This window comes from Lampetra fluviatilis, chromosome 76 (assembly GCF_964198595.1).
Source record: "Lampetra fluviatilis chromosome 76, kcLamFluv1.1, whole genome shotgun sequence".
NCBI classification, from domain to species: Eukaryota; Metazoa; Chordata; class Hyperoartia; order Petromyzontiformes; family Petromyzontidae; genus Lampetra; species Lampetra fluviatilis.
In genome coordinates this window covers 3533299-3553241 of record NC_136350.1, presented here as the reverse complement: position 1 = coordinate 3553241, position 19943 = coordinate 3533299, and the positions used below count along the sequence as shown (strand labels likewise).

Here is a 19943-nt window from a genome sequence, read left to right as displayed (position 1 = left end):
AGACACCCACAGAGACCCATAGACACCGAGACCCACAGAGACCCATAGACACCCATAGAGACCCATAGACACCCATAGACACCCATAGACACCCACAGAGAAGCATAGAGACACACAGAGACCCACAGAGATTCATAGAGACCCACAGAGACCCATAGACTCCGAGACCCACAGAGACCCATAGAGACCCATAGACACCCATAGAGACCCATAGACACCCATAGAGACCCACAGAGACCCATAGACACCCATAGACACCCATAGAGACCCATAGAGACCCATAGACTCCGAGACCCACAGAGACCCATAGACACCCATAGACTCCGAGACCCACAGAGACCCATAGACACCCACAGAGACCCATAGAGACCCATAGACACCCACAGAGACCCACAGAGACCCATAGACACCCATAGAGACCCATAGAGACCCATAGACACCCACAGAGACCCACAGAGACCCATAGACACCCATAGAGACCCATAGACACCCACAGAGACCCATAGACACCCATAGACACCCATAGAGACCCATAGACACCCATAGAGACCCATAGACTCCGAGACCCACAGAGACTCATAGACACCCACAGAGACCCATAGACACCCATAGACACCCACAGAGACCCATAGACACCCATAGACACCCATAGACACCGACAGAGACGCATAGAGACACACAGAGACCCACCGAGATTCCTAGAGACCCACAGAGACCCATAGACTCCGAGACCCACAGAGACCCATAGACACCCACAGAGACCCATAGACACCCATAGACACCCATAGACACCCACAGAGACGCATAGAGACACACAGAGACCCACAGAGATTCATAGAGACCCACAGAGACCCATAGACTCCGAGACCCACAGAGACCCATAGACACCCATAGAGACCCATAGACACCCATAGAGACCCATAGACACCCATAGACACCCACAGAGACCCACAGAGACACACACACAGAGCCGATGACGTCACCCATCGCCCCGTGACGTGTACGTTCCGTGACGTCACGGCGCAAAGATGGTGGCGTTGTGGAGTTTCGCCATCGCCGCTGCGCTGTGAGGAGAGGTGGTGGAGTGAGGAGGTGGTGGCGAGGTGGTGTTGTTGTGGTGGTGGTGGTGTTGTTGTTGTGGTGGTGTTGTTGTTGTGGTGGCGAGGTGGTGTTGTTGACGCTCTCCTCACGATGTCAGCCCCCGCCCTGTTGGTGAGTGCTGAACGCGGTGCACTGTACACTACTGTACACCACTGTACACTACTGTACCATACTACACTACTGTACACTACTGTACCGTGCGTAGCCAAATAACCTGTGTATGTGTGTGTCTGTGTATATCTGTGTCTCTGTGTGTCACTGTGTGTCTCTATGTCTGTGTGTCTCTGTGTATGTGTGTGTGTCTCTGTGTGTGTGTCTCTGTGTCTGTGTGTGTCTGTGTCTGTGTCTGTGTGTGTGTGTGTCTGTGTGTGTCTGTGTGTGTCTGTGTGTGTGTCTGTGTGTGTGTCTGTGTGTGTGTGTGTGTCTGTGTGTGTGTGTCTGTGTGTGTGTGTCTCTGTGCGTGTGTGTCTGTGTGTGTGTGTCTGTGTGTGTGTCTGTGTGTGTCTGTGTGTGTGTGTGTCTGTGTGTGTCTGTGTGTGTCTGTGTGTGTGTCTCTGTGTGTGTGTCTCTGTGTCTGTGTGTGTCTGTGTCTGTGTGTGTGTGTGTCTGTGTGTGTCTGTGTGTGTCTGTGTGTGTGTCTGTGTGTGTGTCTGTGTGTGTGTGTGTGTCTGTGTGTGTGTGTCTGTGTGTGTGTGTCTCTGTGCGTGTGTGTCTGTGTGTGTGTGTCTGTGTGTGTGTCTGTGTGTGTCTGTGTGTGTGTGTGTCTGTGTGTGTCTGTGTGTGTCTGTGTGTGTGTGTCTGTGTGTGTGTCTCTGTGTGTGTGTCTCTGTGTCTGTGTGTGTGTGTCTGTGTGTGTGTGACTGTGTGTGTGTGTGTCTGTGTGTGTGTGTGTCTGTGTGTGTGTGTGTGTCTGTGTGTGTCTGTGTGTGTGTGTGTGTCTGTGTGTGTCTGTGTGTGTGTGTGTGTGTCTGTGTGTGTCTGTGTGTGTGTGTGTGTCTGTGTGTGTCTGTGTGTGTGTCTGTGTGTGTGTGTGTCTGTGTGTGTGTGTCTGTGTGTGTGTGTCTGTGTGTGTGTGTCTCTGTGTGTGTGTCTCTGTGTCTGTGTGTGTGTCTGTGTGTGTGTCTCTGTGTGTGTGTCTCTGTGTCTGTGTGTGTGTGTCTGTGTGTGTGTGACTGTGTGTGTGTGTGTCTGTGTGTGTGTGTGTCTGTGTGTGTGTGTGTGTCTGTGTGTGTCTGTGTGTGTGTGTGTGTCTGTGTGTGTCTGTGTGTGTGTGTGTGTGTCTGTGTGTGTCTGTGTGTGTGTGTGTGTCTGTGTGTGTCTGTGTGTGTGTCTGTGTGTGTGTGTGTCTGTGTGTGTGTGTCTGTGTGTGTGTGTCTGTGTGTGTGTGTCTCTGTGTGTGTGTCTCTGTGTCTGTGTGTGTGTCTGTGTGTGTGTGACTGTGTGTGTGTGTGTCTGTGTGTGACTGTGTGTGTATGTGACTGTGTGTGTGTCACTGTGTGTGTGTGTGTGTCTGTGTGTCACTGTGTATGTGACTGTGTGTGTGGTGCAGGTGGTGCTGGTTGCTATTGTCTCCGTGGTCGGGGCTCAGAGCTGCAAACCAACAGAGTTCATCAGCGGGCAGCACTGCTGCAACAAGTGTCATGCCGGTAGCCACAACAACAACCACAACCACCACAACCACAACCACCACAACAACCACCACAACAACAACCACCACTACCACCATAACAACAACAACAACCACCACAACCACCACTACCACCACTACCACCATCACAACAACGGAGTTCATCAGCGGGCAGCACTGCTGCAACAAGTGTCATGCCGGTAGCCACAACAACAACCACCACAACAACAACCACAACAACCACCACAACAACAACCACAACCACCACAACCACCACAACAACAACTACCTTAACAAGTGTCATGTGGTTAGACACAACAACAACCACGACAACAAACACCACAACAACCATAACACAACCACTCTAACTTCAACTACATCCACACACTGAGTGATTGGTGAGCAATTGGTGAGTGTGTGAGTGGTGGGTGAGCGGGTGAGTGAGCGAGTGAGCGAGTCAGTGAATGGGTGAGTGAGTGGGTGAATGGTTGACTGGGTGAGTGGTTGGGTGAGTGATTGTGTGAGTGATTGGGTGAGTGAGTGAATGATTGGGTGGGTGAGTGTGTGGGTGGGTGAGTGAGTGAGTGAATGGGTGAGTGGGTGAGTGAGTGAATGGGTGAGTGGGTGAGTGAGTGAATGGGTGAGTGAGTGAGTGAGGGGGTGAGTGGGTGAGTGAGTGAGTGAGGGGGTGAGTGAGTGAGTGGGTGAGTGAGTGAGTGAGTGAGGGGGTGAGTGAGTGAGTGGGTGAGTATGTGAGTGAGGGGGTGAGTGAGTGAGTGAGTGGGTGACTGGGTGAGTGAGTGAGTGTGTGGATGGGTGTGTGAGTGCGTGTGTCCGTGTGTGTGTGTGTCCGTGCGTGTGTGTATGTGTCGGTGTGTGTGTGTGTACGTGTGTGTGCACTGCAGGTGAGTTCATGGTCTCGGCGTGCACGGACAACGCCACTCGCACCGCCTGCGCCGCCTGTCCCCCCGGCACCTTCACGGCGATCTCCAACTTCGGCAAGAGCTGCCGGCCCTGCAGCCGCTGCTCCGCAGGTGACGCTGCACTTGCCCCGCAGGCGGCTGGGGCTACACGGGAGACCTTTGTCTGTGCCTTTCAGAGGCGCTGCACTTGCCCCGGTAGTCTGGTGGGGCTACACGGGGGAGCTTTGTCTGTGCCTTTCAGAGGCGCTGCACTTGCCCCGCAGGCTGGTGGGGCTACACGGGGCACCTTTGTCTGTGCCTTTCAGAGGCGCTGCACTTGACTCGGTAGTCTGGTGGGGCTACACGGGGGACCTTTGTCTGTGCCTTTCAGAGGCGCTGCACTTGACTTGGGAGTCTACTGGGGCTACACGGGGGAGGTTTGTTTGTGCCTTTCAGAGGCGCTGCACTTGACTTGGGAGTCTACTGGGGCTACACGGGGGAGGTTTGTCTGTGCCTTTCAGAGGCGCTGCACTTGACTCGGTAGTCTGGTGGGGCTACACGGGGGACCTTTGTCTGTGCCTTTCAGAGGCGCTGCACTTGACTTGGGAGTCTACTGGGGCTACACGGGGGAGGTTTGTCTGTGCCTTTCAGAGGCGCTGCACTTGACTCGGTAGTCTGGTGGGGCTACACGGGGCACCTTTGTCTGTGCCTTTCAGAGGCGCTGCACTTGCCCCGGCAGTCTGCTGGGGCTACACGGGGGAGCTTTGTCTGTGGCTTTCAGAGGCGCTGCACTTGACTCGGTAGTCTGGTGGGGCTACACGGGGCACCTTTGTCTGTGCCTTTCAGAGGCGCTGCACTTGCCCCGGCAGTCTGCTGGGGCTACACGGGTGACCTTTGTCTGTGGCTTTCAGAGGCGCTGCACTTGACTCTGCAGGCTGCTGGGGCTACACGGGGGAGCTTTGTCTGTGCCTTTCAGAGGCGCTGCACTTGACTCAGTAGTGTCTGTGTGTGTGTGTGTCTGTGTGTGTGTGTGACTGTGTGTCTGTCTGTGTGTGTGTGTGTCTGTGTGTGTGTCTGTGTGTGTTTGTGTGTGACTGTGTGTGTGTCTGTGTGTGTGTGTGTCCGTGTGTGTGTCTGTGTGTGTCTGTGTGTGTGTGACTGTGTGTGTGTGTGTCTGTGTGTGACTGTGTGTGTGTGTGACTGTGTGTGTGTGACTGTGTGTGTGTCACACAGGTATGGGTCAGGTGACGCTTCAGGTGTGCACAGCGACCCAGGACACTGTGTGTGTGTGTGACTGTGTGTGTGTGTGTGTGACTCTGTGTGTCTGTGTGTGTGCCTGTGTGTGTGTGTGTCTGTGACTGTGTGTGTGTGTGTCTGTGTGTGACTGTGTGTGTGTGACTGTGTGTGTGTGACTGTGTGTGTGTGACTGTGTGTGTGTCTGTGTGTGACTGTGTGTGTGTGACTGTGTGTGTGTGACTGTGTGTGTGTGTGTGTGTCTGTGACTGTGTGTGACTGTGTGTGTGTCTGTGTGTGTGTGACTGTGTGTGTGTGTCTGTGTGTGTGTGACTGTGTGTGTGACTGTGTGTGTGTCACACAGGTATGCGTCAGGTGACGCTTCAGGTGTGCACAGCTACCCAGGACACGGTGTGTGGGTGTCCCGAGGGCTCCTACCGCCACTGCCTGCTGCTGTCCGACTGCTCCACCTTCACCTGTGATGCCTGCAGCTCCTGCCCAGCCGCATGGGAGGAGAAAACGCCTTGTGAGTGAGACACGGGGAGACGCGGGGAGACACGGGAGATACGGGGAGACGCGGGGAGACACGGGGAGACGCGGGGAGACGCGGGGAGATGCGGGGAGACGCGGGGAGACACTGGGAGACACGGGGAGACGCGGGGAGACGCGGGGAGACGCGGGGAGACGCGGGGAGACGCGGGGAGACTCGGGGAGACTCGGGGAGACACGGGGAGACGCGGGGAGACACGGGGAGAAGCGGGGAGACGCGGGGAGATGCGGGGAGACGCGGGGAGACACTGGGAGACACGGGGAGACGCGGGGAGACGCGGGGAGATGCGGGGAGACGCGGGGAGACGCGGGGAGACTCGGGGAGACACGGGGAGACGCGGGGAGACGCGGGGAGACGCGGGGAGACACTGGGAGACATGGGGAGACACGGGGAGACACGGGAGACGCAGGGAGACGCGGGGAGACGCGGGGAGACGCTGGGAGACGCGGGGAGACGCGGGGAGACGCGGGGAGACGCTGGGAGACGCGGGGAGACACTGGGAGACTCGGGGAGACGGAGGGAGACGGGGGGAGACGCGGGGAGACGCGGGAGACGGGGGGAGACGGGGGGAGACGCTGGGAGATGGGGGGAGACGCTGGGAGACGGGGGGAGACGCTGGGAGACGCGGGGAGACGCTGGGAGACGCGGGGAGACGCGGGGAGACGCTGGGAGACGCGGGGAGATGTGGGGAGACGCGGGGAGACGCGGGGAGACGCTGGGAAACGCGGGGAGACACTGGGAGACACGGGGAGATGCTGGGAGACACTGAGAGACACGGGGAGACACTGGGAGACGCGGGGAGACGCGGGGAGACGCGGGGAGACTCGGGGAGACGCGTGGGGACACAAGAGATGCGGGGAGACACTGGGAGACACGGGGAGACGCTGGGAGACGCGGGGAGACGCGGGGAGACACTGGGAGACACGGGGAGACGCTGGGAGACACGGAGAGACACGGGGAGACGCTGGGAGACACGGGGAGACGCTGGGAGACGCGGGGAGACACGGGGAGACACTGGGAGACACGGGGAGACGCGGGGAGACGCGGGGAGACGCGGGGAGACGCGGGGAGACGCGGGGAGACACTGGGAGACGCGGGGAGACGCTGGGAGACGCTGGGAGACGCTGGGAGACGCGGGAGACGCTGGGAGACACGGAGAGACACTGGGAGACGTTGGGAGACGCTGGGAGACGCGGGGAGACGCGGGGAGACACGGGGAGACGCTGGGAGACGCGGGGAGACGCTGGGAGACGCTGGGAGACGCTGGGAGACGCGGGGAGACGCGGGGAGACACGGGGAGACACTGGGAGACGCGGGGAGACGCTGGGAGACGCTGGGAGACGCTGGGAGACGCGGGGAGACGCTGGGAGACACGGAGAGACACTGGGAGACGCTGGGAGACGCTGGGAGACGCGGGGAGACGCGGGGAGACACGGAGAGACGCTGGGAGACGCGGGGAGACGCTGGGAGACGCGGGGAGACGCTGGGAGACACGGAGAGACACTGGGAGACGCTGGGAGACGCTGGGAGACGCGGGGAGACGCGGGGAGACACGGGGAGACGCTGGGAGACGCGGGGAGACGCTGGGAGACGCTGGGAGACGCTGGGAGACGCGGGGAGACGCTGGGAGACGCTGGGAGACGCTGGGAGACGCTGGGAGACGCGGGGAGACGCGGGGAGACACGGGGAGACACTGGGAGACGCTGGGAGACGCTGGGAGACGCTGGGAGACGCGGGGAGACGCTGGGAGACACGGAGAGACACTGGGAGACGCTGGGAGACGCGGGGAGACACGGAGAGACGCTGGGAGACGCGGGGAGACGCTGGGAGACGCGGGGAGACGCTGGGAGACACGGAGAGACACTGGGAGACGCTGGGAGACGCTGGGAGACGCGGGGAGACGCGGGGAGACGCTGGGAGACGCGGGGAGACGCTGGGAGACGCTGGGAGACGCTGGGAGACGCGGGGAGACGCTGGGAGACGCGGGGAGACACTGGGAGACACGGAGAGACACGGGGAGACGCGGGGAGACACGTGGAGACACGGGGAGACGCTGGGAGACACGGAGAGACACGGGGAGACGCGGGGAGACGCGGGGAGACGCGGGGAGACGCGGGGAGACGCGGAGAGACGCGGGGAGACACTGGGAGACACGGAGAGACGCGGGGAGACGCGGAGAGACGCGGGGAGACGCGGGAAGACGCGGGGAGATGCGGGGAGCGAGAGTATCGGTGTTAATGTGGTTGTGGTGGTTGTGGTGGTGGTTGTGGTGGTGGTTGTGGTTGTTGTTGTTGTCTAGGTGGTGACAAGATAGACACTATCTGCACTCTCTGCCCCGAAGGTTTCTACAACAACGGCTCCAGCCCTCGCTGCCGCCCCTGTACCAGGTGTGTCACGTGACCCTGTCACGTGACCCTGCCCCTGTCACGTGTCTCCCTCCCCGTGTCTCTCCCCCCCCGTGTCTCCCTTCCCCCGTATCTCTCTCCCCCCGTGTCTCCCTCCCCCCGTGTCTCCCACCCCCGTGTCTCCCTCCGCTCACCTCCCCGTGTCTCCCTCCCCGTGTCTCTCTCTCCCCGTGTCTCCCTCCCCCCGTGTCTCCCTCCCCCCGTGTCTCCCTCCCCCCGTGTCTCCCACCCCCGTGTCTCCCTCCGCTCACCTCCCCGTGTCTCCCTCCCCCCGTGTCTCCCTCCCCCCGTGTCTCCCTCCGCTCACCTCCCCGTGTCTCCCTCCCCCCGTGTCTCTCTCCCCCCGTGTGTCCCTCCCCCCGTGTCTCCCTCCCCCCGTGTCTCCCTCCCCCCGTGTCTCTCTCCCCCCGTGTCTCTCCCCGTGTCTCCCTCTCCCCGTGTCTCTCCCCCCGTGTCTCCCTCTCCCCGTGTCTCTCTCCGCTCACCTCCCCGTGTCTCTCTCCCCCCGTGTCTCCCACCCCCCGTGTCTCCCCCCGTGTCTCCCACCCCCCGTGTCTCCCCCCGTGTCTCCCTCTCCCCGTGTCTCTTCCCCCGTGTCTCCCACCCCCCGTGTCTCCCTCCGCTCACCTCCCCTGTGTCTCCCACCCCCGTGTCTCTCTGACCCACCCAGGTGCGCTGCTGGTGGGGAGTTGTTTGGCTGTACGCGAGTCTCTGACGCCATCTGTGGCACCGTGGAGATATCACAACCAAGCCCCTCCACCACCGTCACCTCCACCAAAGGTTTGGTTGTGTGTGTGTGTGTGGTGGTTGTGTGTGTGTGGTGTGTGTGTGGTGGTTGTGTGTGTGTGGTGTGTGTGTGTGTGGTGTGTGTGTGTGTGGTGTGTGTGTGTGGTGGTTGTGTGTGTGTGTGTGTGGTGTGTGTGTGTGTGGTGTGTGTGTGTGGTGGTTGTGTGTGTGTGTGTGGTTGTTGTGTGTGTGTGTGTGAGTGAGTCCCTCTGCTACAGCAGAGGTGTAGGGAATTCCAACAAGACCTACATCTCTGCTTTATTGACCTGGTCAAGGCCTATGATACCATCAGTAGGACTGGGCTCTGGGTTGTTCTTCGTGCTTTCGGAGTCCCTGACCCTCTGCTCACGATCATGAAGGGCCTTCATGATGGTGAGCGGGCCCGGGTAAAACTACATGGCCGGGAGTCGGAGCCTTTCCCTGTACACCTTGGGGTGCGACAGGGATGTCCTCTGGCTCCCACATTATTTAACATCTATTTCGACTGCGTAGTTCGTGAAGCCTTCAATAGCTGTACCGGAGGAATTTCCATCTGGTACAGATACAACGGGAGGCTGATCGACGCCCGGGTGCGGTCAAGGGATGGCTCCCTATTGGTCAACCACGTTATGTATGCCGATGATTTGGTAATAGCTGCTCATTCAGAAGAGGAGTTGGAGACGCTGCTGCTGAGACTGGAGCGTGCCACTAAGAGGTGGGGCCTTACCATCAGCCCCACCAAAACTAAGCACCTGCCTGGGTATTTTGTACCATTGGACACTCCACCCCCACAACTCCCAATCAGTGATGGGGCAGTTGTGGAGAGAGTGGAGAGTTTCCCATACCTGGAACATCTTCGTCGGTTGGAAACATTTAGGCCGGCCTGCCTATGATCCATCCTGGGTTTAACCTACAGGCTGGATTGTGTGAGGAGCTCACAAATCCTCGAAATATCTGGACAAAGTCCCATCGGTGAGCTCCTCCGGCAGGCAAGGCTGCGTTGGCTGGGTCATGTAGCCCGCATGCCCAGCCACCGCATGCCTAAACAGCTTTTGTTCGGCCGGATCGAGGGGGCTAAACGGGCGCGGCACGGGCTGGAGAAGAGATGGAGTGATGTGGTTCGGGAGGACTTGGAGCTGAGTGGACTTGCCGATGACTGGTACCAGCGGTGTCAAGATCGGCCTCTGTGGAGGAGGCTCGTGAAGGACGCTACTGGGCAGTTGGAGGCAGTCGCCCTCCAACAACAACGGAGGGCGGAGGAGCGACGCTCACAACAACGAGCGGAGCGCCGGGATCTTCTCGGCCTCACGGTCTCATGGCCTCCCCCTCCTCCCCCAGGCTCCGGTGACGGCACTCCCTGGTGGTTCTGGCTGATGGTGGCGCTGGTGGTGGCGGTGGTGGTGGTGGCGGTGGTGGCGCTGGTCGTCAGGAAGTCCGTGCCCGGCAAGAGGCTGTGGTGCCGGCCCTGCCGAGAGAAGGTGCTGACGCTGTTAACCGGCTGTGACGGTGAGACCCCCTGAGACCCCCTGAGACCCCCACTCAGACCCCCACTCACACCCCCACTCAGACCCCCTGAGACCCCCTGAGACCCCCACTCAGACCCCCACTCAGACCCCCACTCAGACACACACTCAGACCCCCACTCACACCCCCTGAGACCCCCTGAGACCCCCACTCACACCCCCCTGAGACCCCCACTCAGACACACACTCAGAACCCCACTCAGACCCCCCTGAGACCCCCACTCAGACACACACACAGAACCCCACTCAGACACACACTCAGAACCCCACTCAGACACACACTCAGACCCCCACTCAGACACACACTCAGACCCCCACTCACACCCCCTGAGACCCCCTGAGACCCCCACTCACACCCCCCTGAGACCCCCACTCAGACACACACTCAGAACCCCACTCAGACCCCCCTGAGACCCCCACTCAGACACACACTCAGAACCCCACTCAGACCCCCCTGAGACCCCCACTCAGACACACACACAGAACCCCACTCAGACACACACTCAGAACCCCACTCAGACACACACTCAGACCCCCACTCAGACACACACTCAGACCCCCACTCACACCCCCTGAGACCCCCTGAGACCCCCACTCACACCCCCCTGAGACCCCCACTCAGACACACACTCAGAACCCCACTCAGACCCCCCTGAGACCCCCACTCAGACACACACTCAGAACCCCACTCAGACACACACTCAGACCCCCACTCAGACACACACTCAGACCCCCACTGTGTCTGTGTGCAGGTCGCCGTGTGGACAACATCGATCAAGGACTCTTGGATACACGTAAGGAGCACACACACACACAGACACACACACACACAGACACACACACACACAGACACACACAGACACACACAGAGACACACACACAGACACACACAGACACACACACAGACACACACACACACAGACACACACACACACAGACACACACACAGACACACACAGACACACACAGACACACAGACACACACAGAGACACACACACAGACACACACAGACACACACACAGACACACACACAGAGACACACACACACAGACACACACACACAGACACACAGACACACACAGAGACACACACACACAGACACACACACACAGACACACAGACACACACACAGACACACACACACACAGAGACACACACAGAGACACACACACACAGACACACATACACAGACACACACAGACACACACAGAGACACACACAGAGACACACACACACAGACACACACACACAGAGACACACACAGAGACACACACACACAGACACACACACACACAGACACACACACAGACACACACACAGACACACACAGAGACACACACACACAGACACACACACACACAGACACACACACAGACACACACACATGCATGCGTATCTCTCACCGTGCCCACCCCCATCTCCTTTCCTCCCAACAGCGTCAACCACCCCCACCGTGAACCCCACCGTGACCCCCACCGTGACCCCCACCGTCACCTCGCCGCCACCACCACAACAACCACCAACCCCACCACCACCACCACAACAACAACAACCACAACAACCACAGCAGCGACACCCGCCGCCGCTGCTGAACCGCGTCGCCCTGTTCCACGCGCTGCTGGAGGTGGTGCCCGACGGCCGCTTTGACGAGCTTCTGCGTCGCCGCGGCCTCTCCGAGGCGGCGGCCGCGACGGTGCGGGCCGACCACCCGGGGCGGCGCCACGACGCCAAGTTCGCGGCGCTGAGCGCCCTGGCGCAGGCCCGAGGGGGCCGCTGGGCCGCGCCGCAGGGCCGGCCCGGGGCCCTGCCGGGACGCGTCCTCGCCGAGATGAGCGACACCCTCGCGGGGCCCATGGGGGCGCCCGGCGTGGCCGCTGAGCTGTGGGCCAATGTGGAGGCCGTGACGTGGCGGGACGAGGAGGAGGAGTGGGAGGGGGAGGAGGTGTGTTAGGATGTGAAGGTCGCTGTGTGTGTCTCTGTGTGTGTGTGTCTCTGTGTGTGTGTGTGTGTCTGTGTGTGTGTCTCTGTGTGTGTGTGTGTCTGGGTCTCTGTGTGTGTGTCTCTGTGTGTGTGTGTGTCTGTGTGTGTGTGTATCTCTGTGTCTCTGTGTGTGTCTGTGTGTCTCTGTGTGTGTCTGTGTGTCTCTGTGTGTGTGTGTCTGTGTGTGTGTGTCTGTGTGTCCGTGTGTCTGTGTGTCCGTGTGTCTGTGTGTGTGTGTGTGTCTGTGTGTGTGTGTCTGTGTGTGTGTCTGTGCGTGTGTGTCTGTGTGTGTGTGTGTGTCTTTGTGTGTGTGTGTCTATCTGTGTGTGTGTCTCTGTGTGTGTCTGTGCGTGTGTGTCTGTGTGTGTGTGTCTGTGTGTGTGTGTGTGTGTCTATGTGTGTGTCCGTGTGTCTGTGTGTGTGTGTGTGTCTGTGTGTGTGTGTCTCTGTGTGTGTGTGTCTGTGTGTGTGTGTGTGTGTCTGTGTGTGTGTGTGTCTGTGTGTGTGTGTCTGTGTGTGTGTCTGTGTGTGTGTGTGTGTCTGTGTGTGTGTCTGTGTGTGTGTGTGTGTGTCTATGTGTGTGTCCGTGTGTCTGTGTGTGTGTGTGTGTCTGTGTGTGTGTGTCTCTGTGTGTGTGTGTCTGTGTGTGTGTGTGTGTGTCTGTGTGTGTGTGTGTCTGTGTGTGTGTGTCTGTGTGTGTGTCTGTGCGTGTGTCTCTGTGTGTGTGTGTGTGTGTCTGTCTATGTGTCTCTGTGGCTGTGTGTGTCGGTCTATGTGTGTCTCTCTCCACTAAGTGGCGGTGACGTCACCACGACGCTTGTGCCAGGCTATGTGCACCTTGAGGCCACGTGAAGTGTCGAACGCCCGCTGGCAGGAGGTCACGGGGCAGACCCAGCAGGTACCACGGGTCGACTGACCGAGATGACCGAGATGACTGGCTGATGCACCACCTGTGCCCCCTACTGTACCAACTTGCTGTGCTTTAGCCACCCGGCGCTCCGCTCGTTGTTGTGAGCGTCGCTCCTCCGCCCTCCGTTGTTGTTGGAGGGCGACTGCCTCCAACTGCCCAGTAGCAGCGTCCTTCACGAGCCTCCTCCACAGAGGCCGATCTTGACGCCGCTGGTACCAGTCATCGGCAAGTCCACTCAGCTCCACGTCCTCCTGTACCACATCACTCCAACTACGGGGGCATTTCCCTGGGGAGATGCCCCAACGCAGCCAATGCAGCTGCATGAGCCATAGTCCTAAACCTCGCCCAGTTAACCCAGCCGCAAGCGATGATGAAATTCTCGCTTGCAACTCCAATCAGCTAGCTGAGACCAGGCCACTTTAGGTTTGAATGGGGTCCTGGGTGTACACCCACCACCGGAGTGGAAGAATGGCAGGCGCATCTTACAGATCTGCTTAACACGCGCGCACACACAGACACGTGTACATACATCACACTCGCAGCTAATTTGTGGCATTAACACTACTAGCACGGTTCTAACTTTCTACAAATAATGTGTAATTACGGCAATGATGGCGATTGGTGTTCAGGTTTGTGTATGTTGTGTATATATGGAATATGATTCGTGTAAAGCATTTTCTTTAGCACTTTGTGCATGTCTGTTAATTTGAGTGGGGTGGGTGGGCGAGTGAGTGGGTGGGTGAGTGGGTGGGTGGGTGAGTGGGTTGGTGGGTGGGTGGGTTAGTGGGTGGGTGGTTGGGTTAGTGGGTGGGTGGTTGGGTTAGTGGGTGGGTGGTTGGGTGAGTGGGTGGGTGAGTGGGGGGGTGAGTGGGTGGGTGAGTGGGTGGATGGGTGGGTGAGTGAGTGGGTGGGTGAGTGGGTGGGTGGGTGAGTGAGTGGGTGGGTGGGCGGGCGAGTGGGTGGGTGGGCGGGTGGGCGAGTGGGTGGGCGGGTGAGTGGGTTGGTGGGTGGGTGAGTGGGTTAGTGAGTGGGTGGGTTGGTTAGTGGGTGAGTGAGTGTGGGGAGGGTGAGTGGATGAGTGAGAATCAACATCGCGTGCTCAGAGTCTTTTGGGCTGCTGTACACCTGTACACATGCACAGAGGACAAGGCAACATTAGTGGCGGCCAGGTCGCTTCTGGACCAGAGCAACGTAGGAGAGCGATAGGAGAGGATCTGCAGGGTGGAGCGTTGATGCAGGAGATGGAGCGCTGTGGGTGAAGGAGAGAGCTGTGGGTGAAGGAGGGAGCTGTGGGTGAAGGAGGGAGCTGTGGGTGAAGGAGGGAGCTGTGGATGAAGGAGAGAGCTGTGGGTGACGGAAGGAGCTGTGGGTGAAGGAGGGAGCTGTGGGTGACGGAAGGAGCTGTGGGTGAAGGAGAGAGCTGTGGGTGACGGAAGGAGCTGTGGGTGAAGGAGGGAGCTGTGGGTGAAGGAGGGATCTGTGGATGAAGGAGAGAGCTGTGGGTGAAGGAGAGAGCTGTGGGTGAAGGAGAGAGCTGTGGGTGACGGAAGGAGCTGTGGGTGAAGGAGAGAGCTGTGGGTGACGGAAGGAGCTGTGGGTGAAGGAGAGAGCTGTGGGTGAAGGAGGGAGCTGTGGGTGACGGAGGGAGCTGTGGGTGACGGAGAGAGCTGTGGGTGAAGGAGGGAGCTGTGGGTGAAGGAGAGAGCTGTGGATGAAGGAGAGAGCTGTGGGTGAAGGAGAGAGCTGTGGATGAAGGAGGGAGCTGTGGGTGAAGGAGAGAGCTGTGGGTGAAGGAGAGAGCTGTGGGTGAAGGAGAGAGCTGTGGGTGAAGGAGAGAGCTGTGGGTGAAGGAGAGAGCTGTGGATGAAGGAGAGAGCTGTGGATGAAGGAGAGAGCTGTGGGTGAAGGAGAGAGCTGTGGGTGAAGGAGGGAGCTGTGGGTGAAGGAGAGAGCTGTGGGTGAAGGAGAGAGCTGTGGGTGAAGGAGGGAGCTGTGGGTGAAGGAGAGAGCTGTGGATGAAGGAGAGAGCTGTGGGTGAAGGAGAGAGCTGTGGGTGAAGGAGGGAGCTGTGGGTGAAGGAGAGAGCTGTGGGTGAAGGAGAGAGCTGTGGGTGAAGGAGAGAGCTGTGGATGAAGGAGGGAGCTGTGGGTGAAGGAGAGAGCTGTGGGTGAAGGAGGGAGCTGTGGGTGAAGGAGGGAGCTGTGGGTGACGGAGGGAGCTGTGGGTGACGGAGAGAGCTGTGGGTGAAGGAGGGAGCTGTGGGTGAAGGAGGGAGCTGTGGGTGAAGGAGGGAGCTGTGGGTGAAGGAGGGAGCTGTGGGTGAAGGAGGGAGCTGTGGGTGAAGGAGGGAGCTGTGGGTGAAGGAGGGAGCTGTGGGTGAAGGAGGGAGCTGTGGGTGAAGGAGGGAGCTGTGGGTGAAGGAGGGAGCTGTGGGTGAAGCAGCCGTCCTCAGGTGGAGAACAGGTCTGTCGACAGACCTGTTCTCCACCTGAGGACAGCTGCTTGCGTTGTGGACGAAACGTCGTGAGAATTATTTTATGATGTTTTATTTTTATTATTTTATTATTTCAATTCTACGTGACTTTACCGAAAGAACCAAGAAGATGAATCCCTGCAGTCACGAAAGCTTTAAATCGAAATTTAACCGCTTTAAACTGTTGTCATTGTAGTGCGTAGTTAATGTGGCGCTGCACTCTGATGTTGTAGGATAAAACATTTATTACAAAGTCTACTGAACTAAGTAGAACGTGTTGCCTATATTTAGTTAAAGTTGCACATTTTGACGTGACGTCACATTTCTCCCCCCCCCCCCTCGTCACACATCGTCACAAATGTCTGACCCCCCCCCCCCCCCGCCTAGGTGCGTGACGTCATTTAGGGACGGCCCCAAACAGCTGAGCGTGGTCTTGCAGGAGGAGGAGGGCTCGTGAAGGACGCCGCTACTGGGCCGTGCCAGGCTAGGTGCACCTTGAGGCTACTGGGCCGTGCCAGGCTAGGTGCACCTTGAGGCTACTGGGCAGTGCCAGGCTAGGTGCACCTTGAGGCTACTGGGCCGTGCCAGGCTAGGTGCACCTTGAGGCTACTGGGCCGTGCCAGGCTAGGTGCACCTTGAGGCTACTGGGCAGTTGGAGGCAGTCGCCCTCCAACGACAACGGAGGGCGGAGGAGCGACGCTCACAACAACGAGCGGAGCGCCGGGTGGCTAAAGCACAGCAAGTTGGCACAGTAGGGGGCACAGGTGGTGCATCAGCCACTCATCTCGGTCATCTCGGTCAGTCGACCCGTGGCACCTGCTGGGTCTGTCACGTGACCTCCTCCTCCTCATGCACCTAGCCTGGCACAGCAGTCAACCCATGGCACCTGCAGGGTCTGTCACGTGACCTCCTCCTCATGCACCTAGCCTGGCACAGCAGCACAACCCATGGCACCTGCTGGGTCTGTCACGTGACCTCCTCCTCCTCATGCACCTAGCCTGGCACAGCAGTCAACCCATGGCACCTGCTGGGTCTGTCACGTGACCTCCTCCTCCTCATGCACCTAGCCTGGTACAGCAGTACAACCCATGGCACCTGCAGGGTCTGTCACGTGGCCTCCTCATGCACCTAGCCTGGCACAGCAGTACAACCCATGGCACCTGCTGGGTCTGTCACGTGACCCCCTCCTCATGCACATAGCCTGGCACGAGCGCCGTGGTGACGTCACCGGCACGTGACTGTACTGTGACATTGAACTTTTTTCGCACCGTACGGAGCCACCCGGGCTAATACTTGGGTCTCTGCGTAGTAGGCGTGGCTTGTGGCAAAGTGGGCGGGGCATGCAAATTAGTTGGATGCGGGGCATGCAAATGAGGTAGGCGTGGCCTGTTGTGAGTGGGCGGGGGCATGCAAATGAGGTAGGCGTGGCCTGTGGCGAGTGGGCGGGGGGCATGCAAATGACCTGGGTGTGGTCGGAACGAGTGGAGATATGCTAATGACCTGGGCGTGGCCTGTGCGCGAGTGGGCGGAGATATGCTAATGAGGTGGGCGTGGTCAGTGTTGGGTATTTAAGGCGGCGGTTGGACTGGATTCTTACACTCGTCGCGAAGGCAGCGAAGCCGCCTCCTGCAGGTGAGTAGGTGCGTCTTATACTCCGGCACTTGAGTAGGTGCGTCTTATACTCCGGCACTTGAGTAGGTGCGTCTTATACTCCGGCACTTGAGTAGGTGCGTCTTATACTCCGGCACTTGAGTAGGTGCGTCTTATACTCCGGCACTTGAGTAGGTGCGTCTTATAATCCGGCTCGTGAGTAGGTGCGTCTTATACTCCGGCACATGAGTAGGTGCGTCTTATAATCCGGCTCGTGAGTAGGTGCGTCTTATACTCCGGCACGCGAGTAGCTGCGTCTTATACTCCGGCACTTGAGTAGGTGCGTCTTATAATCCGGCTCGTGAGTAGGTGCGTCTTATACTCCGGCACATGAGTAGGTGCGTCTTATACTCCGGCGTGTGAGTGGTTACTGTGACATCGTGTATAAGATCTATAAGCATCTTGGGGTCATTCTTGATTCAAAACTGAATTTTGAAGATCACATTGATTATATTGGTAAAAAGGCAAAATAAAAATTGGTTTCCCCCCCCCCTATGTTCCATTTGGAATTGATAAAAATTAACCCGTAAAAACAAAGTTTTTCACTCTAAATCCTTTACATGCGTGGCGGCTAGAGTCCTCTCGTCCTCTGGCTTGAGATGGCTGCCACCTATGGGTCAGATGATTGCCTGCCACCATTAAGCAATTGGTAATTAAATATAATTTATTTTTTCCTAAAAAGTGTAAAGTTATGGGGAAAATTTTTCACGAAAATCAATTGTCACGCACAACGAGTCTGTGTGCAAAATGTCAGCTCGATTGGATCACGGGAAGTGGGTTAAAAAACGACCGAAAGATTTGCACGGTCGTAAGCGCGCAAGCAAGCAAGCAAGTGAACTTAATATGAAGGATTTAAAAAGCTACCATACTGCCTCTACTTGATCACTGTGACATCGTGTGTACATCAGCCCCAAGTATTGTACTGAAGAAGATTGACTCAATGTATCACTCGGCCTTAAGATTTGCATTGAACTGCTGCGATCTCTACATTGGGTCAAACTCAACATTTCGATTTAAAGCTTCTTTCGTGACTGCAGGGATTCATCTTCTTGGTTCTTTCGGTAAAGTCATCACGTAGAAGGGAAATAATAAAATAATATAATAAAACATAATATAATACAATTCTCACGACGTTTCGGCCACAACGCAAGCAGCCGTCCTCAGGTGAAGACCAGGTCTGTCGAGGCGACAGCGTCTGAATGAAACACCACCACGCTTTCATTCAGACGCTGTCTCCCCGACAGACCTGTTCTCCACCTGAAGACGGCTGCTTGCGTTGTGGCCGAAACGTCGCGAGAATTATTGTATAATGTTTTATTTTATTATTTTATTATTTCCATTCTACGTGACTTTACCGAAAGAACCAAGAAGATGCTCTAGATGAGTTGTACAGCCCTAGCTGCCACTGCTATTCAGTGGCCTGAAATAAAATGCTTCGCTCCGGATGATCGCTGCAAATTATGATCTGTGTCTTGATTTAGTGCGCTGATCTTAAAGGGGCATTGACACATGTTGACACTCCGACTGATGCTCCTGCTGCTGTTGTGGAGTGACTCATGCAGCCAGCTAGGGCTGCAGGGTTTGGTGGTACATGTTGTTATTGTCGTTTATTGTGAAAATTCGGTCACAGTTCCTATGGTCACTGTTTCATTGCTTTCATGGCTTTATTTTGGTGATTCCGACAACGTTTTTTGGTTTGGCCATGTTTGTGTTGTTGTAGTACAGAGTTAGACTGATGGCCTTAATCTAAGTTGTCTTGTGGTTGTTGTTGTTTGACTTGCATCCCACTGGGATTTTGCACACAGCGTTGGTGTACGGTGCTTTGTCTGCAATATTTTGCTGTCTTTTCTTGGATTTTCTGTTTGCGCTCAGTCACTTAGTCACTTTAAGATGTTCTCTTGTTCATGTGTTTTTGTTTGTTGCGGTTGCACCCGATTCAAGAGCCGAATGGCTCACAGGGCTACACCAAATACATGAACTTGAACTCTACTCCGGTAGGTGAGTGACTGTGTGCGTCTTATACTCCGGTATTTTGACTCGGCGATTATTGATAACGTCGCTCTGATTATTCACCCACTCACTCACCCAACCACTCACTCACCCACCCACCCACTCACTCACCCACCCACCCACTCACCTACCCACCCACTCACTCAACCACCCACTCACCCACCCACCCACTCACCCACCCACCCACTCACTCACCCACCCACCCACTCACCTACCCACCCACTCACTCACCCACCCACTCACCCACCCACCCACTCACCTACCCACCCACTCACTCAACCACCCACTCACTCAACCACCCACTCACCCACCCACTCACCTACCCACCCACTCACCTACCCACCCACTCAACCACCCACTGACTCACCCACCTACTCGCCTACCCATTAAACTACCCACTCACTCATACACCCACCCACTCATCCATCTACCCACACCCTTCCGCACTCAACAACTCACGCGTTCACTCACCCACAAACCCATTCACTCTTCCACCCATCCACTCACCTATCCACTCACCTACTCACTCACCCACCCACCCACTCATCCACTCATCCACTCGCTGACCCATTCACTCAGCCATCCACCCATTCACTCAGCCATCCATCCACCCGTCAACTCACCCACCCACCAACTCACCCACCCACCCACCGCCTCATCCACCCACCAACTCACCCACCCACCCACCCACCACCAACTCACTCACCCACCCACCCACCCACCACCTCATCCACCGACCCACTCACCCACCCACTCACCCACCCACCCACTCACCCACCCACCCACCAACTCACCCACCCACCAACTCACCCA

The 19943-nt window shown here is 57.5% G+C and overlaps 1 protein-coding gene across 1 annotated transcript; it reads left to right on the top strand.

The window, feature by feature from the left end:
* The first annotated feature begins 1017 nt into the window (after positions 1-1017).
* On the top strand, positions 1018-12510 carry LOC144953398 (uncharacterized). The gene is made up of 9 exons (XM_078883974.1): positions 1018-1212; positions 2651-2747; positions 3634-3762; positions 5228-5389; positions 7713-7800; positions 8489-8598; positions 9922-10089; positions 10859-10900; positions 11544-12510. The coding sequence occupies exons 1-9, from the start codon at positions 1192-1194 to the stop codon at positions 12056-12058; spliced, it is 1332 nt and encodes a 443-aa protein (XP_078740100.1). The 5' UTR covers positions 1018-1191; the 3' UTR covers positions 12059-12510.
* Positions 12511-19943: the final 7433 nt, after the last annotated feature.

Bases quoted from the DNA above. Each gene is read 5' to 3' on its own strand.
- LOC144953398 (XM_078883974.1), top strand. From the start codon at position 1,192: ATGTCAGCCCCCGCCCTGTTG. The intron at 1,213-2,650 runs GTGAGTGCTGAA...TGTGTGGTGCAG, and splicing joins TGTCAGCCCCCGCCCTGTTG to GTGGTGCTGGTTGCTATTGT. The intron at 7,801-8,488 runs GTGTGTCACGTG...TGACCCACCCAG, and splicing joins CGCTGCCGCCCCTGTACCAG to GTGCGCTGCTGGTGGGGAGT.